The 16,370-nt window shown below is 45.5% G+C and overlaps 1 protein-coding gene across 8 annotated transcripts in view; it reads left to right on the forward strand.

Annotated features, from left to right (window-relative positions):
- The first annotated feature begins 3,951 nt into the window (after nt 1-3,951).
- Kifc3 (kinesin family member C3) overlaps nt 3,952-16,370 on the forward strand; it is a 95,329-nt gene continuing 82,910 nt past the window's right edge. For 5 of the 8 annotated variants that reach the window (XR_015643342.1, XM_087594413.1, XM_087594414.1 and 2 more), the window contains exon 1: nt 4,046-4,171. Coding sequence is in view for 7 of the 8 variants with exons in the window: in XM_087594413.1 (XP_087450539.1) it covers nt 4,061-4,171 (111 nt within the window). In the remaining variant the exon portion in view is untranslated. 8 annotated transcript variants of the gene reach the window in all.

A 16,370-nucleotide genomic window follows, 5' to 3' on the forward strand; every position in this document is an offset into this window, starting at 1 on the left:
AAAAAAAAAAAATGGGAGTCAGCTTATGCTTATCATGCAAAGCACGTTGTCTGACAAAAGAAATTATTTCTGAGTTAAATAATTCAATGATCTACTCCAATTTGTTACTAATAAGGTGACCCTTACAACTAACAAAACCCCACATGAAATACCGGGTGTCCCTGGAGGCTTGCAGAACTCGTGGAAGGGAAGGGCTTGAACAACAAGGATAAGAAGTGACATTTTTCAGCTGGGCCTTTGCTGGTATGATATCAGCTCTTGGAGCTGGCAGGTCCATTAATCAGGGGACACTTACATCCGGCAGACTGGACAAGACAAGCCTGAGCCACTGAGCGTTCATTACAGAAAAAAAAAAAAAAAGGAACTCTTGCAAAAAAGCCTCAGGCAGAGAATTCTTATCAGGCAGAAGAGAGGTAATGAGCTTGATGCCTGTGGGGAGATGGAATTCCAAAAGGAATTTCAGGACCGGGCAGGGGAGTCTGGAGAATGAAACCATATTTGCATTTCAATGTCGGGAACAGAGAGGGTAATTTTTCATGTGTATTTAATGTATTTTAAACTACAAGCCCCTGAGCGAGCTAGTGTGCTCCCGTCTGAGTTGTCCTGATGATTTTGTGCTGGGTTACAGTGCTATTTAAGCCCTGGTATAGCGTATATTTGCTTATTGAAAACTTGTTTTCCGATGGGGGGGCTTGGACTATAACCCCAGCACTGCGGAGACTGAGACAGGAGGATTTCTAGTTAGACACTGCTTGAGGAACATAGTGAAATCTTCTCTCAAAGAATCCAGTAGATACAGCCAGCGAGAGGCTCAGCAGGTCAATGTCCATGTGCTCATTGTCCAGTGGCTCCTGGGGACCTGTATTCAATCCCTAGGACCCACCCACATGGAAGAGAAGAGAATCCCCACCTCCGCACACGTGCCGTGACACGCACATCCCACGCGCACAAATAAGTAGGGGGGAGGGAAGCAGAGGCAGGTGGATCACTATGAGTTCCAGGACAGCCTTTTCTACAGAGTAAGTGCCAGGATAGTCAGGGCTACCCAGGGGAACCTTCCTATATCAAAAAGCTGTGTGTGTGTGTGTGTGTGTGTGTGTGTCTGTGTGTGTGTGTGTCTGTGTGTGTGTCTGTGTGTGTGTCTGTGTGTATGTGTGTGTCTGTGTGTGTGTATGTGTGTGTGTATGTGTGTGTGTCTGTGTGTATGTGTGTGTGTGTCTGTATGTGTGTGTGTGTCTGTGTGTGTCTGTGTGTATGCGTGTGTGTGTGTGTGTGTATGCCAATGTTTGAGGCCCCAGCTTTGATCTAACACCACAGAACCCAAACAAAAGTGTCCTTTCAAACTGTCCTTTAATTCCTCAGATAAACTGGAGCTGATCTAAATAGAACATGTTATCCTCTATGTATCCATATGAGTGACAAGAGAGGCCGAGCTCTTGATTTTACAGGTTGAGGCATATGCTGAGCCGAAGATAGAATACAAAAATCAGGTACAGGCCTGCCTCAGAAGTCCGAGGCCCATAACACATGGTGTTCTGCACCCGTTTCTGACACACCTGTGCCCAGAGAACCAGCCCCTTTCTTCAAGCTGGCTCCAAACTCTGCCACAGTGAGGCCAGCCACTTCCCTTGTGTAGCTTCTCACGTCAGTCAATTTCAGGTTGGTTGTACTTGTGCCAAGGAGGCGTCTGGAGACGATATTCCCTGGCAGTCGCTCTCCCCTGTCGTTTCTCTGCACACATGCCTGTCAGTACAAAGCGGCACTATTTAGAGTTTGGACAGTGCAGCAACTATGGTGTGTTTCTGAGGTCACATGATCACTTGTCACTCAGTACGCATTCGGCTTCCATCAGACCCCAGTGAGGCAGGACAGAAAAAACGATAGATCTGTACATAAGCATACAAATACGTGTAAGTCGTCATTATTTACAGGAAGCTGAGGCGGGAGGATGGCAACTTCAAAACTTGTGTGGACAACTTTGTGAGACTCTGTCTCGTAAAGATACAAAATGGCAGGAGACCAAGCTGGTGAAGCAAACCTGTGATCCCAGCTGAGGGGAGAGGATCAGAAGTATGGGGTCCTCCTCAGCTACATAGTGGGACCCTGAAGGGAGGAAGACAGACAGAGAGGCTGACTGAAAACACAGGGATTACCTTGTTGTCTGTTTCATGCTTCCCACACCTCTGTAGGTTGGTCCTAATTTCTGAGCTGGTGAGTTCCCCCTCCCTTCCTCCTCGACCACTTCCTCAAAATGACCACTAGGTGGCGCAACGATCCTGGTCGTCACTCCCAGAGACCCTAGGTGTGCTGAAGCCTAGGCAGGAGACAACCGGACCCAGTCAAGGCTACAAGAAAATTTGTTTTTAAAACGAGTAAATAGAAACTCAGGGAAATAAGAATTAAGAGCCTTATAGATCTCTCCCCATAACACATCCTACCATCCAGGAAGGAGCAGAGATCTGAAGTGGGAGTGGGGTTTGCCATAAAGGAAGCACTTACGGCCTCCCTCTCCTGGCCTTACAGAATTGTCTAAAAAAGAAGGGAAGGAAAAAAATAGGAAATTTTTTCTTTCTTTCTTTTTCTTTTCCTTTCTTCTTTCTTTCTTTTTCTTTTCTTTTCTTCTTTCTTTCTTTTTCTTTTCTTTTCTTCTTTCTTTTTCTTTTCTTCTTTCTTTCTTTTTCTTTTCTTCTTTCTTTTTCTTTTCTTCTTTCTTTCTTTCTTTTTCTTTTCTTTTCTTCTTTCTTTCTTTTTCTTTTCTCTTTCTTTCTTTTTGTTTTTCATGACAGGGTTCTCTGTATAACTCTGGCTCTCCTGGAACTAGCCTGTAAACCAGACTGGCCTCAAACTCACAGAGATCTGCCTATAGACGTACAGTACACCATCACTGCCCAGTGTAAAACAAAAATTTTAAAATAGTCTAGCATGGCGACTCACACCTTTAATTCTAGCCAGCACGTGTGAAGCTGAGGCAGATGGATTAGAGTGAGTTGGTGGCTAGCCTGGACTACATAGTTCTAGTTCAATTTGAGCTTCGGTGTGAGACCCTGTCTCATCAAACCAAAATAACAAACATAGATAAAATAGAAGCAACGATCAGGTAACTTTAGCTTTGCATGATACTGGAAAAAAATTAAGAATATAAGGCGAGGGCTGGAGAGATGGCTCAGCGGTTAAGAGCACCCGACTGCTCTTCCAGAGGTCCTGAGTTCAATTCCCAGCAACCACATGGTGGCTCACAACCATCTGTAAAGAGATCTGATGCCCTCTTCTGGTGTATCTGAAGACAGCTACAGTGTACTTATAGATAATAAATGAATAAATCTTTAAAAAAAAAAAAAAAGAATATAAGGCGAGGGTGGTAGAAAGTCACCCTCTCTTAAGAAATAAAGCAAGAGGGCCACACAAGCACAGCGTAGATACACTGTTAGGACAGAGGTGATTGCAAACAGCTATGAGAAGAATTTGGGACTTGTTTTTAATGTTGATGAGGACGGAGCCCAGGACCCCACCTATACCAGACCCGTGGTCTGTTCAGAACCATGTACCCATTATGTGCAATAGGATTTTAAAAGGAAGGGTTTTGGGTTTGTTTCTGTTTATTGCCAGAAGGTCTTAACTCACTATTTAGCCCAAGCTGGCCTTGAAGTTGGTTCTTCCCCCCCCCCCCCCCCCCCCCCGGAGCTGGGGACCGAACCCAGGGCCTTGCGCTTCCTAGGCAAGCACTCTACCACTGAGCTAAATCCCCAACCCCTGGCCTTGAATTTGGAATCCTCCTGCTTTAGCCCCTTGAGTGTCAAGAGTAGGACGATTTTTGGTGAGACAACACTAGACACTGAAAGACAAGGTTTTTTTGTGGGCTCCAAACAGTGTGTTCCAGCATGTTCGTGTTGGGCAGTACTTTTTGAAGGCTTGGTTCGTGGGCAGCTGGTTGTGACTGATAACTAAAGGACACTGGGCAGGAGGAGGGGATGGCTGCCGAGCCTCCAGGGAGGTGTTCGCTTAGGAATTTGTACTTTAGCCCGAAGGCTGTGGGGCACTAGGGAAGGAAGCTGGCTCGGGAATGTCTTGGGCTGAGCTGCTGTTCGGAGAAGGGACCCTGGCAGCCTTCTGGAGATCCAGAGACAAAGATGAGCCAGAAGTGGAGACTGGGATCACCACGCAGCAGAATAAGGTGAGGACCAGGGCTGAGGGACAGTGGGAAGGAGGGGGAAGGCAGAGAGAGGTTTCAGGTAAGACGGGTTTCTCTGGCTAGAGGATCGAGATGCTTCTGGGGTTCAAGTTACTACCAAGACAGGAAAAGAAAAATGGTGTTAACTAAGTGTCTGTGTTTTGGGACTAAGATTTCAGAAATTGCCTCTTGGAGTTAACACGTACTTATTTGTGTATATACATGCTTACGCACACGCAGGACCACACGTGTGGACGTGTGTTCCATTGGTAGGAGTCAGTTCTCTCCTTCCACTACGTGGGACAGGAGGACCCAACTCAGTTCTTATTCCTGGAGACAGGTGTTCCTGAGTCATTTCATGGCCCCTGGAAATGCCTTCTGGCATGACATTCCAAATGGATGTACACCAAGTACTCTTGGGTAATAACCTCTCAACTAAAGGGGCTCACTCTAGAATACTCCCCAGCCCTACTCCACCCACAGCATTAATTAGAGTTATAGGTAGACCCCTCACACCCCCAGGCCTGAGAACCTAGGGAAGTGATAGATCTGTCTGCCCAGCATACACAAGCTCTGGGTTCCATTCCTGGCACCACGGCTCCCCAAACCGATAACCTCCCCTCCCCATCTTCATGGTCATCCTCTTCTAGAATACGACACTAATATTTTCCTTTCTTTTTGTGAGGTGCCGGGGATAACTCAAGGCCTGTACCTACTAGGCAGGTACCCTACCACTGGGCTAAACTTCCTAGACCCCTGTCTTTTGTTTGTTCCTTCCTTCCTTCCTTTCATTCATTCATTTTTTTTGACAGTCTCACTATGTAGCTCTGGCTAGCCTGGACTCACCATGTATACCAGGCTGCCCTAGAACTCACGGAGATCCACCTGTCCCTCCAGAATTGGGATTAAAGACATTCACCAGCACGCCCAGCCCCAGTGTATTTAGTTATCCTAATGCTGCTGCCCTCGGAATCCTCTTCCTCTGGCTGACGCACTGATAAGGCTCAGGACATTCTTTCTCTCTCCTTGGCCCACAGTCATGGCGAACAGTCTGAAGTGGCCTTCATGCTAGGCAGCTAGGCTACCCTTGCGCTGGATGGACAGAATGTCCTGGGAATGAAGAAGGAGGGCTCTTTGGGGATGGCCCTGGAAACCTAGAAGTATTTGCCAATGCAGAATGCCCTGTTTCCTTTGGGCCAGGTGTCACACTGATTTAACCCATCAGAAGGTTACTTTGTATCTCAAACTAAAACTTCTGCAAACTGAATAGAAGTGTGATGATGAGTCGGGGAAGCTGGGGCAAAATGCTGTCCCTTTGCATGTTTGAAGCTCCCGGGTGGATTTGCTCGAGTCGTGCAGGCTTCTGAACCTGTTTGGTGTTTTCCGAAAGAGCTGCTGTTCACTTCTGCTTGTTCGTTTTGTGGTTTTGCCTTGCTCTGTTTGTGACGGAGCCCAGGCTGGCCTTGAACTCACCACATATAGCCCAATCTGGCTGCCACGTTTCCGTCCCCCTGTCTCATGTATAGGCATGGGTCAGCATTTTTCTCTCTCCTTGGGCTTGCATTTTTCGGGGCTTGCAGTATGCCAGGACAGTTGATCCCGGCTCCCATGGAGCCTCCAGAGTGGGAACAAGAACTCAGGTGACAGGATAGGACCTCAGGACAGGTTCTTCCCTGGGACTAGGGAGCCACTTCTGAATTCATGCCTGAATCCAATAAGCACTTAGTAGATAGGGATGGCGAGAAAGGCCCTTCAGAGGGGCTGGGGGGATGCTGGGATGCCTCCCCACACCTCTCTCTCTGAGACAGGGTTTCTCTGTGTAGCCCTGACTATCCTGGAGCTCGATCTGTGACCAGGCTGGCCTCAAATGCACAGATCCACCTGCCTCTGCCTCCTGAGTGCTGGGATTAGAGGCCTGTGCCACCACCATGTGGCAAGGGGATGCCTCTTTAGCTGAGCTCTGAAGGGTGGAAGAGCTGCCAGGCACAGGCAGGCATGAGGAGAACCACCCTGCCTGCCGGATCTGCTTCCAGAACCCCAGCTACCTTTTCCTCATGTAAGCACAGACTGCCAACCAACACTTCAGCTTCCTGAACCATTTCACCTTTAAGAAAAAAAAAATGATTTCCTGCCCATGGGACCCCTTGCCCTTCTGGCTTGCAGTTTCCTGGGGAGCACTGGCCCTGGCCAACTGTATCTGATTTACTACAGGACTGGGAACCTGTCCTGCCCAGTGCTGTAAAGAGGATTGGGGTTCCGTGACAAAGGGGAATTCTACGTAAGCTTGTTTCATTCAAGTCGGTTTGGTCTTTCTAAACTTTACTCCGCCTTTCTGCCTTTCCGCCTTTCTGTCGTCGTTTTCCAAGAAAGAACTAGGAGACTTTCGTCAGAGCTGAGTGTGTGCTGCCTGTCCTCGTGGGCGGGGCGTGTTCACGTGAGCACAGAGGCCATTGGAAGCTGGAGTTCCCCAGAGCTGGGGTTACAGGCAGTGGTGAGCAGCTCAGTGTGGGTGTGGGAAGCAAACTCTGGTCCTCAAGAAGAGCAGTGATTGTTTTTAACCTCTGTACTCTCTCACTGGTTCCTTGTTTCATCTGACAGGGTCACAGGTAACCCAGACTTTCTTTGAGCTTACTATATTGTCAAGGGTGACCTCGAACTCCTGATCCTCCTGTCTCTACCTTCCGAGTCCCGAGAGTCTGAGTTTGTAACACTACACTTGGCTGCCATGTTTTTCAAAAGTGAAACCAACCTTGTCATTAGTCATTTTAGTCACCCACAGTTGTCTGCCCATTGTGACTCTGGCATGACTTCGGAGCATGAGGGAAATTTGTAAGGTCAATGCTGAGGGCACAGTTGTAGGGTCTGTGGGGGCTCAGCAGGAGGGGAGGAGGGGATGAGACTCCCAGGGAAGTTTCTGAGAGCTGAACAGAAACAACTATAATTAGCACTTTATTAAGTGACTTTTTATTTATTTATTTTTTTACTTTGTGAGCTTTTTGTGTGTAGGGAGGGCTGGGGCTTGAATCCAATATAGAAGGCGGGACCTCAATGTGCTAGAAAATTCTCTGTGCTGAATCCCATTCCCCCCCCCCAAATTCTGAATTAAAAAGTCATCCATGCTATTTCAATAGCTTGACCTATGTCTTTGGAAGAGGGAGTGAGGATACAAAACACGGCTTGAATTTGGAAGTGGGAGCAGAAGAAAACACTCAAAAGGAGAGAGGATTCGTTAGTGCAGTGTTTGTCTGAGGGGAACAGTATTCTGCTGACCTTTGTGGGAATGTCGCTAGGGAATGAGTTCCAAGTCAGCCAGAACGACATAGTGAGATCTATCTTGCTGTCTCAACATATTAATCAATTAATTAATTAAAAATAAAATTAAAGTTGGCTCCAGATACTTCTAAGTTCACAGGAAGGAGGGAATGTGTCACAGCTGGGGGAGCACACATTACAGGTGTTTTGTTTATTTTTTCTTCCTCGAGACAGGACATCTCTACATTGACCTAGCTATCTTGTCTCACTATGTAGACAGGGCTGACCTAGAATCCACAAGGATCTGCCCGCTTCTGCCTCCTGAGTGCTAGGATTAAAGGTGTGTGCCATCACGTCCAGCCTCCTCTATTTTTCTGACAGAATGGAGAACAGATTTTAGTATGTTCTTTAAGTATCTCACTATGTAGCATGCACACACATGCATGCGCACACAGGCACACACAAAAGCTAGATCTTTTGGTTTGGTTTTGTTTTCTTTTGTTTCCTCTGTGTGACAGACCTGGCTGGAACTCACTTTGTAGATAATGCTCTAGCTCCCAGGCTGTGCTGTGGTTATAAGCAGGTGCCCAGGCATCAGTACGTCAGCTCTGTGTGTGTGTGTGTGTGTGTGTGTGTGTGTGTTAACACGCCAGCGTGTGAGCCCTAGCTGGTGCCTTATGTGTGTTTCCCACAAAGGCCTCCCTTGCTGCTCAAATTGGCATAGAACTTTTTTTTTTTTTTTTTTTTTTTTTTTTTGGTTCTTTTTTTCGGAGCTGGGGACCAAACCCAGGGCCTTGCGCTTCCTAGGTAAGCGCTCTACCACTGAGCTAAATCCCCAGCCCCGGCATAGAACTTTTTAAGAATGTCTGTTGGAAACATTGTTCTCTGTGTTCATGGCTATCCTGGAGCTCACTATGTAGATCAGGGTGGCTTCAAATTTGTGATGATCCCTTTGTCTCCGCCTACTAAATGCTACCCCAGCTGGTCGCCTACCCAGTTTCGGTCTAGAATTTACATGCATAAATGGTTGTCTTGCTTCAGCCTTCCCAGCAGCAGAGACCAGAGCTGTTACGCAATCCTGGGCTTCAGCTTGGGTTTCATTGGTTTTTCTTTTCTTTTCTTTTTTTCTTCCTGTTTTTCCGTTTTCAATGTTACTGATTTTTTTTCCTTCTTAGCTTTATTATTTCCTTGCTTTTGCATATTTTTTCCTTAGGTAAGGAGGAAGATTAGTGCGCTCTCTCTCTCTCTCTCTCTCTCTCTCTCTCTCTCTCTCTCTCTCGTGTGTGTGTGTGTGTGTGTGTGTGTGTGTGTGTGTGTGTGTGTTGAGGCAGGACTTTGCTAGGTAGCTCAAACTTGCCTTAAAACTTCCTATTCTCCTATTTCTCCCTCTCGAGTGCTGGGATCTAGATGAGCTCTTGAACTGTACCTCCTATTTCTTTTAAGATAAGCATTTAATGCTATAAATTTCCCCTAAGCACTACTTACTGATGTCCCACAAAATTTTATGGACTGTATTTTCATCTCTGTTTGGTTTGAATGTTTTTCTATTCAGACTAAGAAATAGTGAATTCTATTCACTTTAGAAAGATGCTGTAGCCAGGTGTGGGGCCACACGCCTGTAAAATCCCAGCATTCAGGAGGCAGAGGCAGGAGGATTGCCATGAATCTGGAAAGTCAGTCTATTATAATTAGTTCTGGGCCAGCCAGGGCTATAAAGGAAAACCCTGCCCTCAAGAAAAACAAGACCCAAATACAAAACCAGACCAAAATGAAGAAGTATGCTGTTATAGCTAAGTATTTTTCCAGGTGGGTTTTTTTTCCTTTTCCTTTTTAATTCCCTTTTGGAAAACAATTTTACGTCATTTTAAGTCTTTTTAATGGGCAGGAGAGATGGCTTAGCCATTAAAGGCTTAGCTTGCAGCCAGAAAGATGAGCTCCTTCTAAGTATGTACGTTGGGATTTGTTTTATGGGCTACCGTATGGTCTAACAGTGTTCTTCGTGCACTTGGGAAGATTGTGTTTTCTGCTTTTATTTGATGAAAGATTCCATAAAAGTCAATGGGATCCATTCAGTGGCTGGGTTGACTCAATCCTATCTATGTTTATTTTTTTGCCTAGTTATAGCATCAGTCACTGAGAGAGGTGTGCTGAAGTCTCTAACTGTCTATTTCCCCATTCCTTCTAAAGCTTCTATAGCTTTTGGCGCTATGTTCAAATCTCCGTTGTTAGTCCTATGTTTAGGATGGCTCTGTCTTCTTGATGGAGTGCTTACTAGATCCAAGCCCAGGGGCTTGTTCTATGGAAAGATCGGTGCTTGAGAAATGGGTGCTGGGGATAAAGAAGGTATAGCACTGGTGGCTGAAGGCTTATCTGGGGAGGAAGAATGCTCCCGAATGGGCTTCTCCAGCTGGACATGGTAGCAAATGTCCACGAGCTTAGCAAGAACCTAAAGCACGAGAGTCACAAGTTCAAGGCCAGCCTAAAGTACACATGAGTTCTAGAAAGGCCTGATCTATATAGCTGTGCCCGGCCTCAAAATCACAAAACAAAACAGTAAATAAATGAACAAATTCACCTCCCCTGCCCTATTTAGGAAGGAATGCTGAGAACAAGATGGCCAGTAAACGGGAAGAATGAATATTCATGGCACGTCTGTGAATAGGTGGGGCTTTTCTAGGCACTCAGGAGCCACCACCTCTTTCTACTGCCTCCTTGGCCTGGTGTTTCCAGTCCTGGTGGCTGTAGGTGTTATTAGCCTTGAAGGCTGGGCGAGAGACAGACCAGGCAAGTCTAGGTCAAGTTAACCCTGCTTTATAGTTTTTGGCAAAACATTTCTCAGATGTTTAACATGCTTACGGGTAGAAGTCAGATTTAACCTGAAGGTTGAGGCAGGAGCTGAGGCAGACACTGTGTAAGGCTCCCTTTCATTCTCCTAATTACCTGTCTGTCAGCTGCAGGCCCAAGCAAAATGCCAGTGTTCTCAGGTTCCTAAAAAGTACCGCTGGCAAGCACAGCCACAACACACACAGCGGCCAAGAAGGCGGTGGGGACTAGCAGTGTGCTACCTAAGTATGTGACCTCCAAAATTGGTGGTTTTAATCCAGCTGAGAGCGGGAAAGCTAGGGAGGTTCTTCGTGTTTCGCTGGGTGACGCCAGAAGGGCTGTTCATCCTCTGTGAAAGAGTTGGTTTCACTTACAGACTGCCTGGCCCCGGGGTTGATTCTGAAGGCTTGCCAAGGGCATCTCATGGGGTGAAGTTTTCTTCTTGTTGACAAACTGATCTGTTTTCTCATTATGTAATGTCCCTCTTTATTCCTGGTCGTTTTTATTGCTCTGGTATTTATTTCATCTGAAATGAATATAGGCACCCTAGCCTTATATCGGCATGGTATGTAATATTTCTTTATTACTATATGCACTTCTTGAGGGACTTCTCTTTAAAAAAAAATCAGAATTTAAAAGCTGAGTATAATGATTCGTGACTCTGATCCCAGTACTTGGGAGGAGGCTTAGGCGGGAGTATTGGCGGGGGTTTGGGGCTAGCCTGGGCTACAGAGTGAAACTGTCTCCCAGCAAACCAACAAACAAAGCAGGAGCTGAACATAGTGGCGGAACCCTGTAATCCTAATACTTGGATAGATGAGGCTTGGCATGGGGATGAGGCTAGCCTGGGCTACAGCATGAAATTCTGTCTCAAAAAAAAAAATCAAATTAAACAAAAAGCCCAACTTAAAGCTGGGCATAATAGGTCCTATGCATAATCTCAGTACCTTGGAAGCTGAGGTTCTGTCTCAGAACCCAAACCAAATCTAACCAAACCAAGCCAAGCCAAACCAAACCAAACGATTTAGTAATTTTTACATTTCAGTTGGCGTACTCAGATAATTTTTTTTTTGAGGGTTTTTGTTTTGTTTTGTTTTGCTTTAGTTTTTCAAGACAGGGTTTCACTGTGTAGCCCTGGCTGTCCTGGAGACAATTTTTATCTCATGTAATTATGTTTTAGGGGCTCTGTTTGTCTCCTCATTTTGTTTCTCCCTTTGCTCCTTCACATTGTCTTTTAGATTACTTTTAAATTTTTAAAATTATTATCATCATTTGTGTGTGTGTGTGTGTGTGTGTGGTGTGTATGCTGTGCCACTGTGAATGTGGAAGTCAGAGGACAACTCCAGGAGTTGGTTCTCCCCTTCCACCTATACAACAGCTCCAGAGATGGGACTCAGGAGGTCACTTTGTGAGACAAGCTCCCTAATTGGCTAAGCCATTTCACAGGCCCCATTTAAATATTTTAAGTGTGCTATTTTACCTTATTTATTATGGAAGGGTTTTTTTTTTTTTTGGTGGGGGGGGTGTTTTGTTTTGACAGAATCTTGCTGTATCCTTGCACAGTTGGGTCCTGGAATCCTGACTAGGACAGAGAGGGACTGGAGAAATGGCAGACACATATATAGGGAAAAACTGAGACCATGGGGTATGGCTCTTGGGAGGTACTGCATACAGCTGACTGGGGAGTGTGGTTATCGCACACAGATAAACCAGAGGGAGGGGTTGTCATAAACCGCTGAACACAGAGGCAGGTGTAGCTGATCTCTGTACACACTGGGGTGGGGATGGGGAGAAGGGTACAGTAGGCATATTCTGTACTCAGGATCGACATCTGCACACAGACCAGAGGAAAGCTGTGCCTCACAGAGCCTCAGCAGCCTCAGCAGGGGAGAAGGATTTGCCACTCCCGAGAGGCATGCCCAGGTCACCTCACTTAGGACTTTACTCCCTACAGAGTGTCACTGTGTAGCACAGGCTTACCTTGAACTGATGACCCCCCTGCCTTAGCCCCCAAAATACAGGGATTGTGGGAATGTGCCAGCACGCCTGCTAACTATTGCTTTGTTTTTATTTTTGGAGACATTTTTACTCTGTAGCCTAGGCTAACTTGGAGCTTACCATGTAGCCCAGGCTGGCCTCAAACTCATGATAATCCTCCTGCCTCGGACATTTGAGTTTTCACTGTTTTTGCTTGTTTGTTTTTTTGGTTGGTTTTGGTTTTGATTTTTGTGTTTTGGTTTGGTTTGGTTTGGTTGTTTTGGTGCTGATCAAACCCAGGCTGTGTGCATGCTAGACAAGAGCTGTTTCAGTCCAAGGAAACAGCTTGTTGTTGTTGTTGTTGTTGTTGGGTTTTTTGGTTGTTGTTTTGTTTGCTTCTATCTTTTGAGACAGGGTGTCTCTGTGTAGCTCTGGCTGTCCTGGAAACAACTCTGTAGACCAGTCTAGCCTCATACTCAGAGATCCACCTGACTTTGCCTCCCGAGTGCTAGGATTAAAAGCATGAGTCACCATTGCACAGCTCAAAAATGCATTTATTCATTATTTCTTAGATCAAATTTTATTTTATGGTCTAAGTTTGTTTTGAATTCTCACTCTCCTGCCTCAGCTTCCTGAGTACTAAAATAGGAATGCAATATGCAGCTAGCTAATTTCTCTTCCTCCCTCTTTTCTCTCTCTCTCTCTCTCTCTCTCTCTCTCTCTCTCTCTCTCTCTCTCTCTCTCTCTCTTCTTTTGACAGTTTCTCTACATAACTAACTGTCCTGGAATTCACTATGTAGACCAGGTTGAATCCAAAAAGATACACCTGCCTCTGCCTCTCAAGTGTTGGAATTAAAGGCACGGGTTTAAGAGAAACACAGTAGCTAGGTATCGTAGTACATGCCTTTAATCCCAGCAGTCAGGAGACAGGAGGATCTCTGTGTGTTTGAGGCTAACCTGGTCTACATATCAAGTTCCAGGCCTCCCAGAGCTACACAGAACCGTGATCGTCAACCTTCCTTATCCTGAAACCCTTTGACATAGTTCCTCATGTTGTGCTGACCCGCCGATCATAAAATTGCTTCTTGCTACTCCATAACTGTAACTTTGCTACTGTTGTGAATTGTAATGTAAATATCTGACATGCATGATATCTGATATGTGATCCCCAGAAGGTTGAGAACCACTGACATAGAGAGAGCCTGTCTCAAAACAAACAAAAACCACATTCGAGTACAGCTCTGCATGTCCTTCTAGAACTGTCCTCGTGCCCTGTAGCACATCAAGCCCGCACTCCAAACACCTTTACATGTGGCTTCTAGAAACAGTCAGTGTGAGCTCTCTCTTCAGAAGGGGCACTAACCAGGTTTAAAAGGCTGTGTACTGGGCTGAGGGTGTAGCTTACTGGTGGAGAGCTCATATTCAAAGCCCTGGATTGGACCCTGACTCTGTAGACATTCAGTTGACCCGTAGGAAGTACTTTTACTGAGGCACAACTGAACACCTAATAAGGGAGTGGTTCTCATCCTACGGGTCATGACTCCTTTGTGGGAGGGTCAAACAACCCTTTCACAGGCACAGCAGATAGTTACATTAAAATGCATAGCAGTAGCAAGATTACAGTTATGAAGTAGCAACAAGTAATTTTATGGCTGGGGGTCAGCACAACTGTATTGAAGGCTCAAAGCATTAAGAAAGTTGAGACCCCTGTAATAAGGGCTTTATAGGATAATTAAATTGGCCACACACACACATACACACACACACACACACACACACACATATACACACACACACATACACACTCACACACATACACATATACACACACATACACACTCACACATACATACACATATACACACACATACACATACACACTCTCACACACACACACACACTCACACACACACATACACTCTCACACACATACATACACACATACACACACATACACACTCACATACACACACATACACACGCATACACACTCACACACACATACACATATACACACACATACACATACACACTCTCACACATACATACACACACTCACACACACATACACATATACACACACATACACACACATACACACTCTCACACACATACATACACACACATACACACACATACACACTCACACACACATACACATACACACGCATACACACTCACACACACATACACACTCACACACATACACATATACACACACATACACACACATACACACATATACATACACACACATACACACACATAACACTCACACACACATACACACACATACACACATACACACTCACACACACATACACATACACACACATACACACATATACATACACACACATACACACTCACACACACATACACATACACACACATACACACATATACATACACACGCATACACACTCACACACACATACACACTCACACACATACACATATACACACACATACACACACATACACACATATACATACACACACATACACACACATAACACTCACACACACATACACACACATACACACATACACACTCACACACACATACACACTCACACACATACACACATATACATACACACACATACACACACATACACACTCACACACATACACATACACACACATACACATGCATACACACTCACACACACATACACATACAGAGCAGTTTACCTTGAAGGTGGGTTCTAAGTTTCATTATCATTACCTAAAGGGTAATTTATCTGAATTAAACTAGGTTGTACAAGAACAAACAAAAGAAATAAAAGACCAGGCATGACAGCTTACGCCTTTAATCCTACTGTTCAGGAGGCAAATGCAGTGGATCTCCTCTGTGAGTCGGAGGCCAGCAAGGCCTATATATCAAGACCCTATCAATCAGTCAACCAATAAAAAGAAATTAATTGATACAAATATGTTGATGAATAAAATGGAATCTGAAATCTGGGTTTGATTGTTTTGCCTTTCTAAAAAGAAATCTTTTTTTACTCGTATGGCTGTTTTGCCTGCATGCATGTCTGGAGCCCATGCATTCCTGGTGCCTTCAGAGACCAGAAGAGGACACTGGATGAGTTACAGACATTTGTGAACTGCCGTATGGCTGCTGGGACTCAAACCCGGGTCCTCTAAAAGAGCAGCCAGTGCTCTTAACCTCTGAGCCATCTCTCCTGCACCCACTCGATATCTTTTGTTTTAAGCTCGGTTTAACTCGTGGCCTTACTCTGTAGTCCTGGCTGACCGGACGCTAGCTGTATAGACTAGGTGACCTTAAACTTACAACAGCCCCTATCTGGCTGTCGGGGGCAGAGGTGAGCACCACCGCGCCCAGACGCATTGCTCAATTACAACTTACCGTTTGGACCGAGGAAACCACTTGTCTCAAACTGTTACAGAGGATTCCTAGAACCAGCAAACTGACACACAGCCTTCCTTACTCACTGCTGTAACAAAATACCTGAGCAAAAGGCAAATGAAAAGAGGAAGGGTTGGGCTCACAGCCTGAGGATACAGTCCTTCAAAGCAGAGAGAGCAACAGGCAGCCCTTGGCTCGTGCCTGGGCAGATGCACCCTAGAGCTCAACTTGCTTTCTCTTCTCCCCCCTTTTAATGTGTACGGTGATCTCGAGATCTCAGCCCACTGGAGGGTGCTCCCACCTTCAGGGTGGGTCCTCCCTTCTCAGCTAAACTTCCCTGGAAATGTCCCCACAGAAAAATCCAGAACGGTGCCTCCGTGATGTGTTTTTTTCATTTAACCAGGCTGACTACTGAAACGATCTACCCGGAGAGGCTTGTGAGCCCTGAAGTCAGGCGGATAGAGCTGCAGGTGTAAGCTCCGGTGTGCATTGCTAGTGATGCTGTTAATCTCCGGGTCCTCTGATCACTCAGCTGCCATTGAGACACAGAAAAAAAAATGTACATTCTCCATGATGCCAAGGGGAACAAGCTTCTTAGATTCTGGAATTAACATTTAAGGGGGTAAGGGAAAAGAAAAATTAAATCATCGCAGAAGTTTCATTTATCTGTCTGTCTGTCTGTCTATCTATCTATCTATCTATCTATCTATCTATCTATCTATCTATCTATCTATAGTTTTGTTTTTAACGCAGGGTGATGATCTACAGGCCAGG

The sequence above is a fragment of the Rattus norvegicus genome, chromosome 19 (genome assembly GCF_021556685.1).
Source record: "Rattus norvegicus strain SHRSP/BbbUtx chromosome 19, alternate assembly SHRSP_T2T, whole genome shotgun sequence".
Taxonomy (NCBI): Eukaryota; Metazoa; Chordata; class Mammalia; order Rodentia; family Muridae; genus Rattus; species Rattus norvegicus.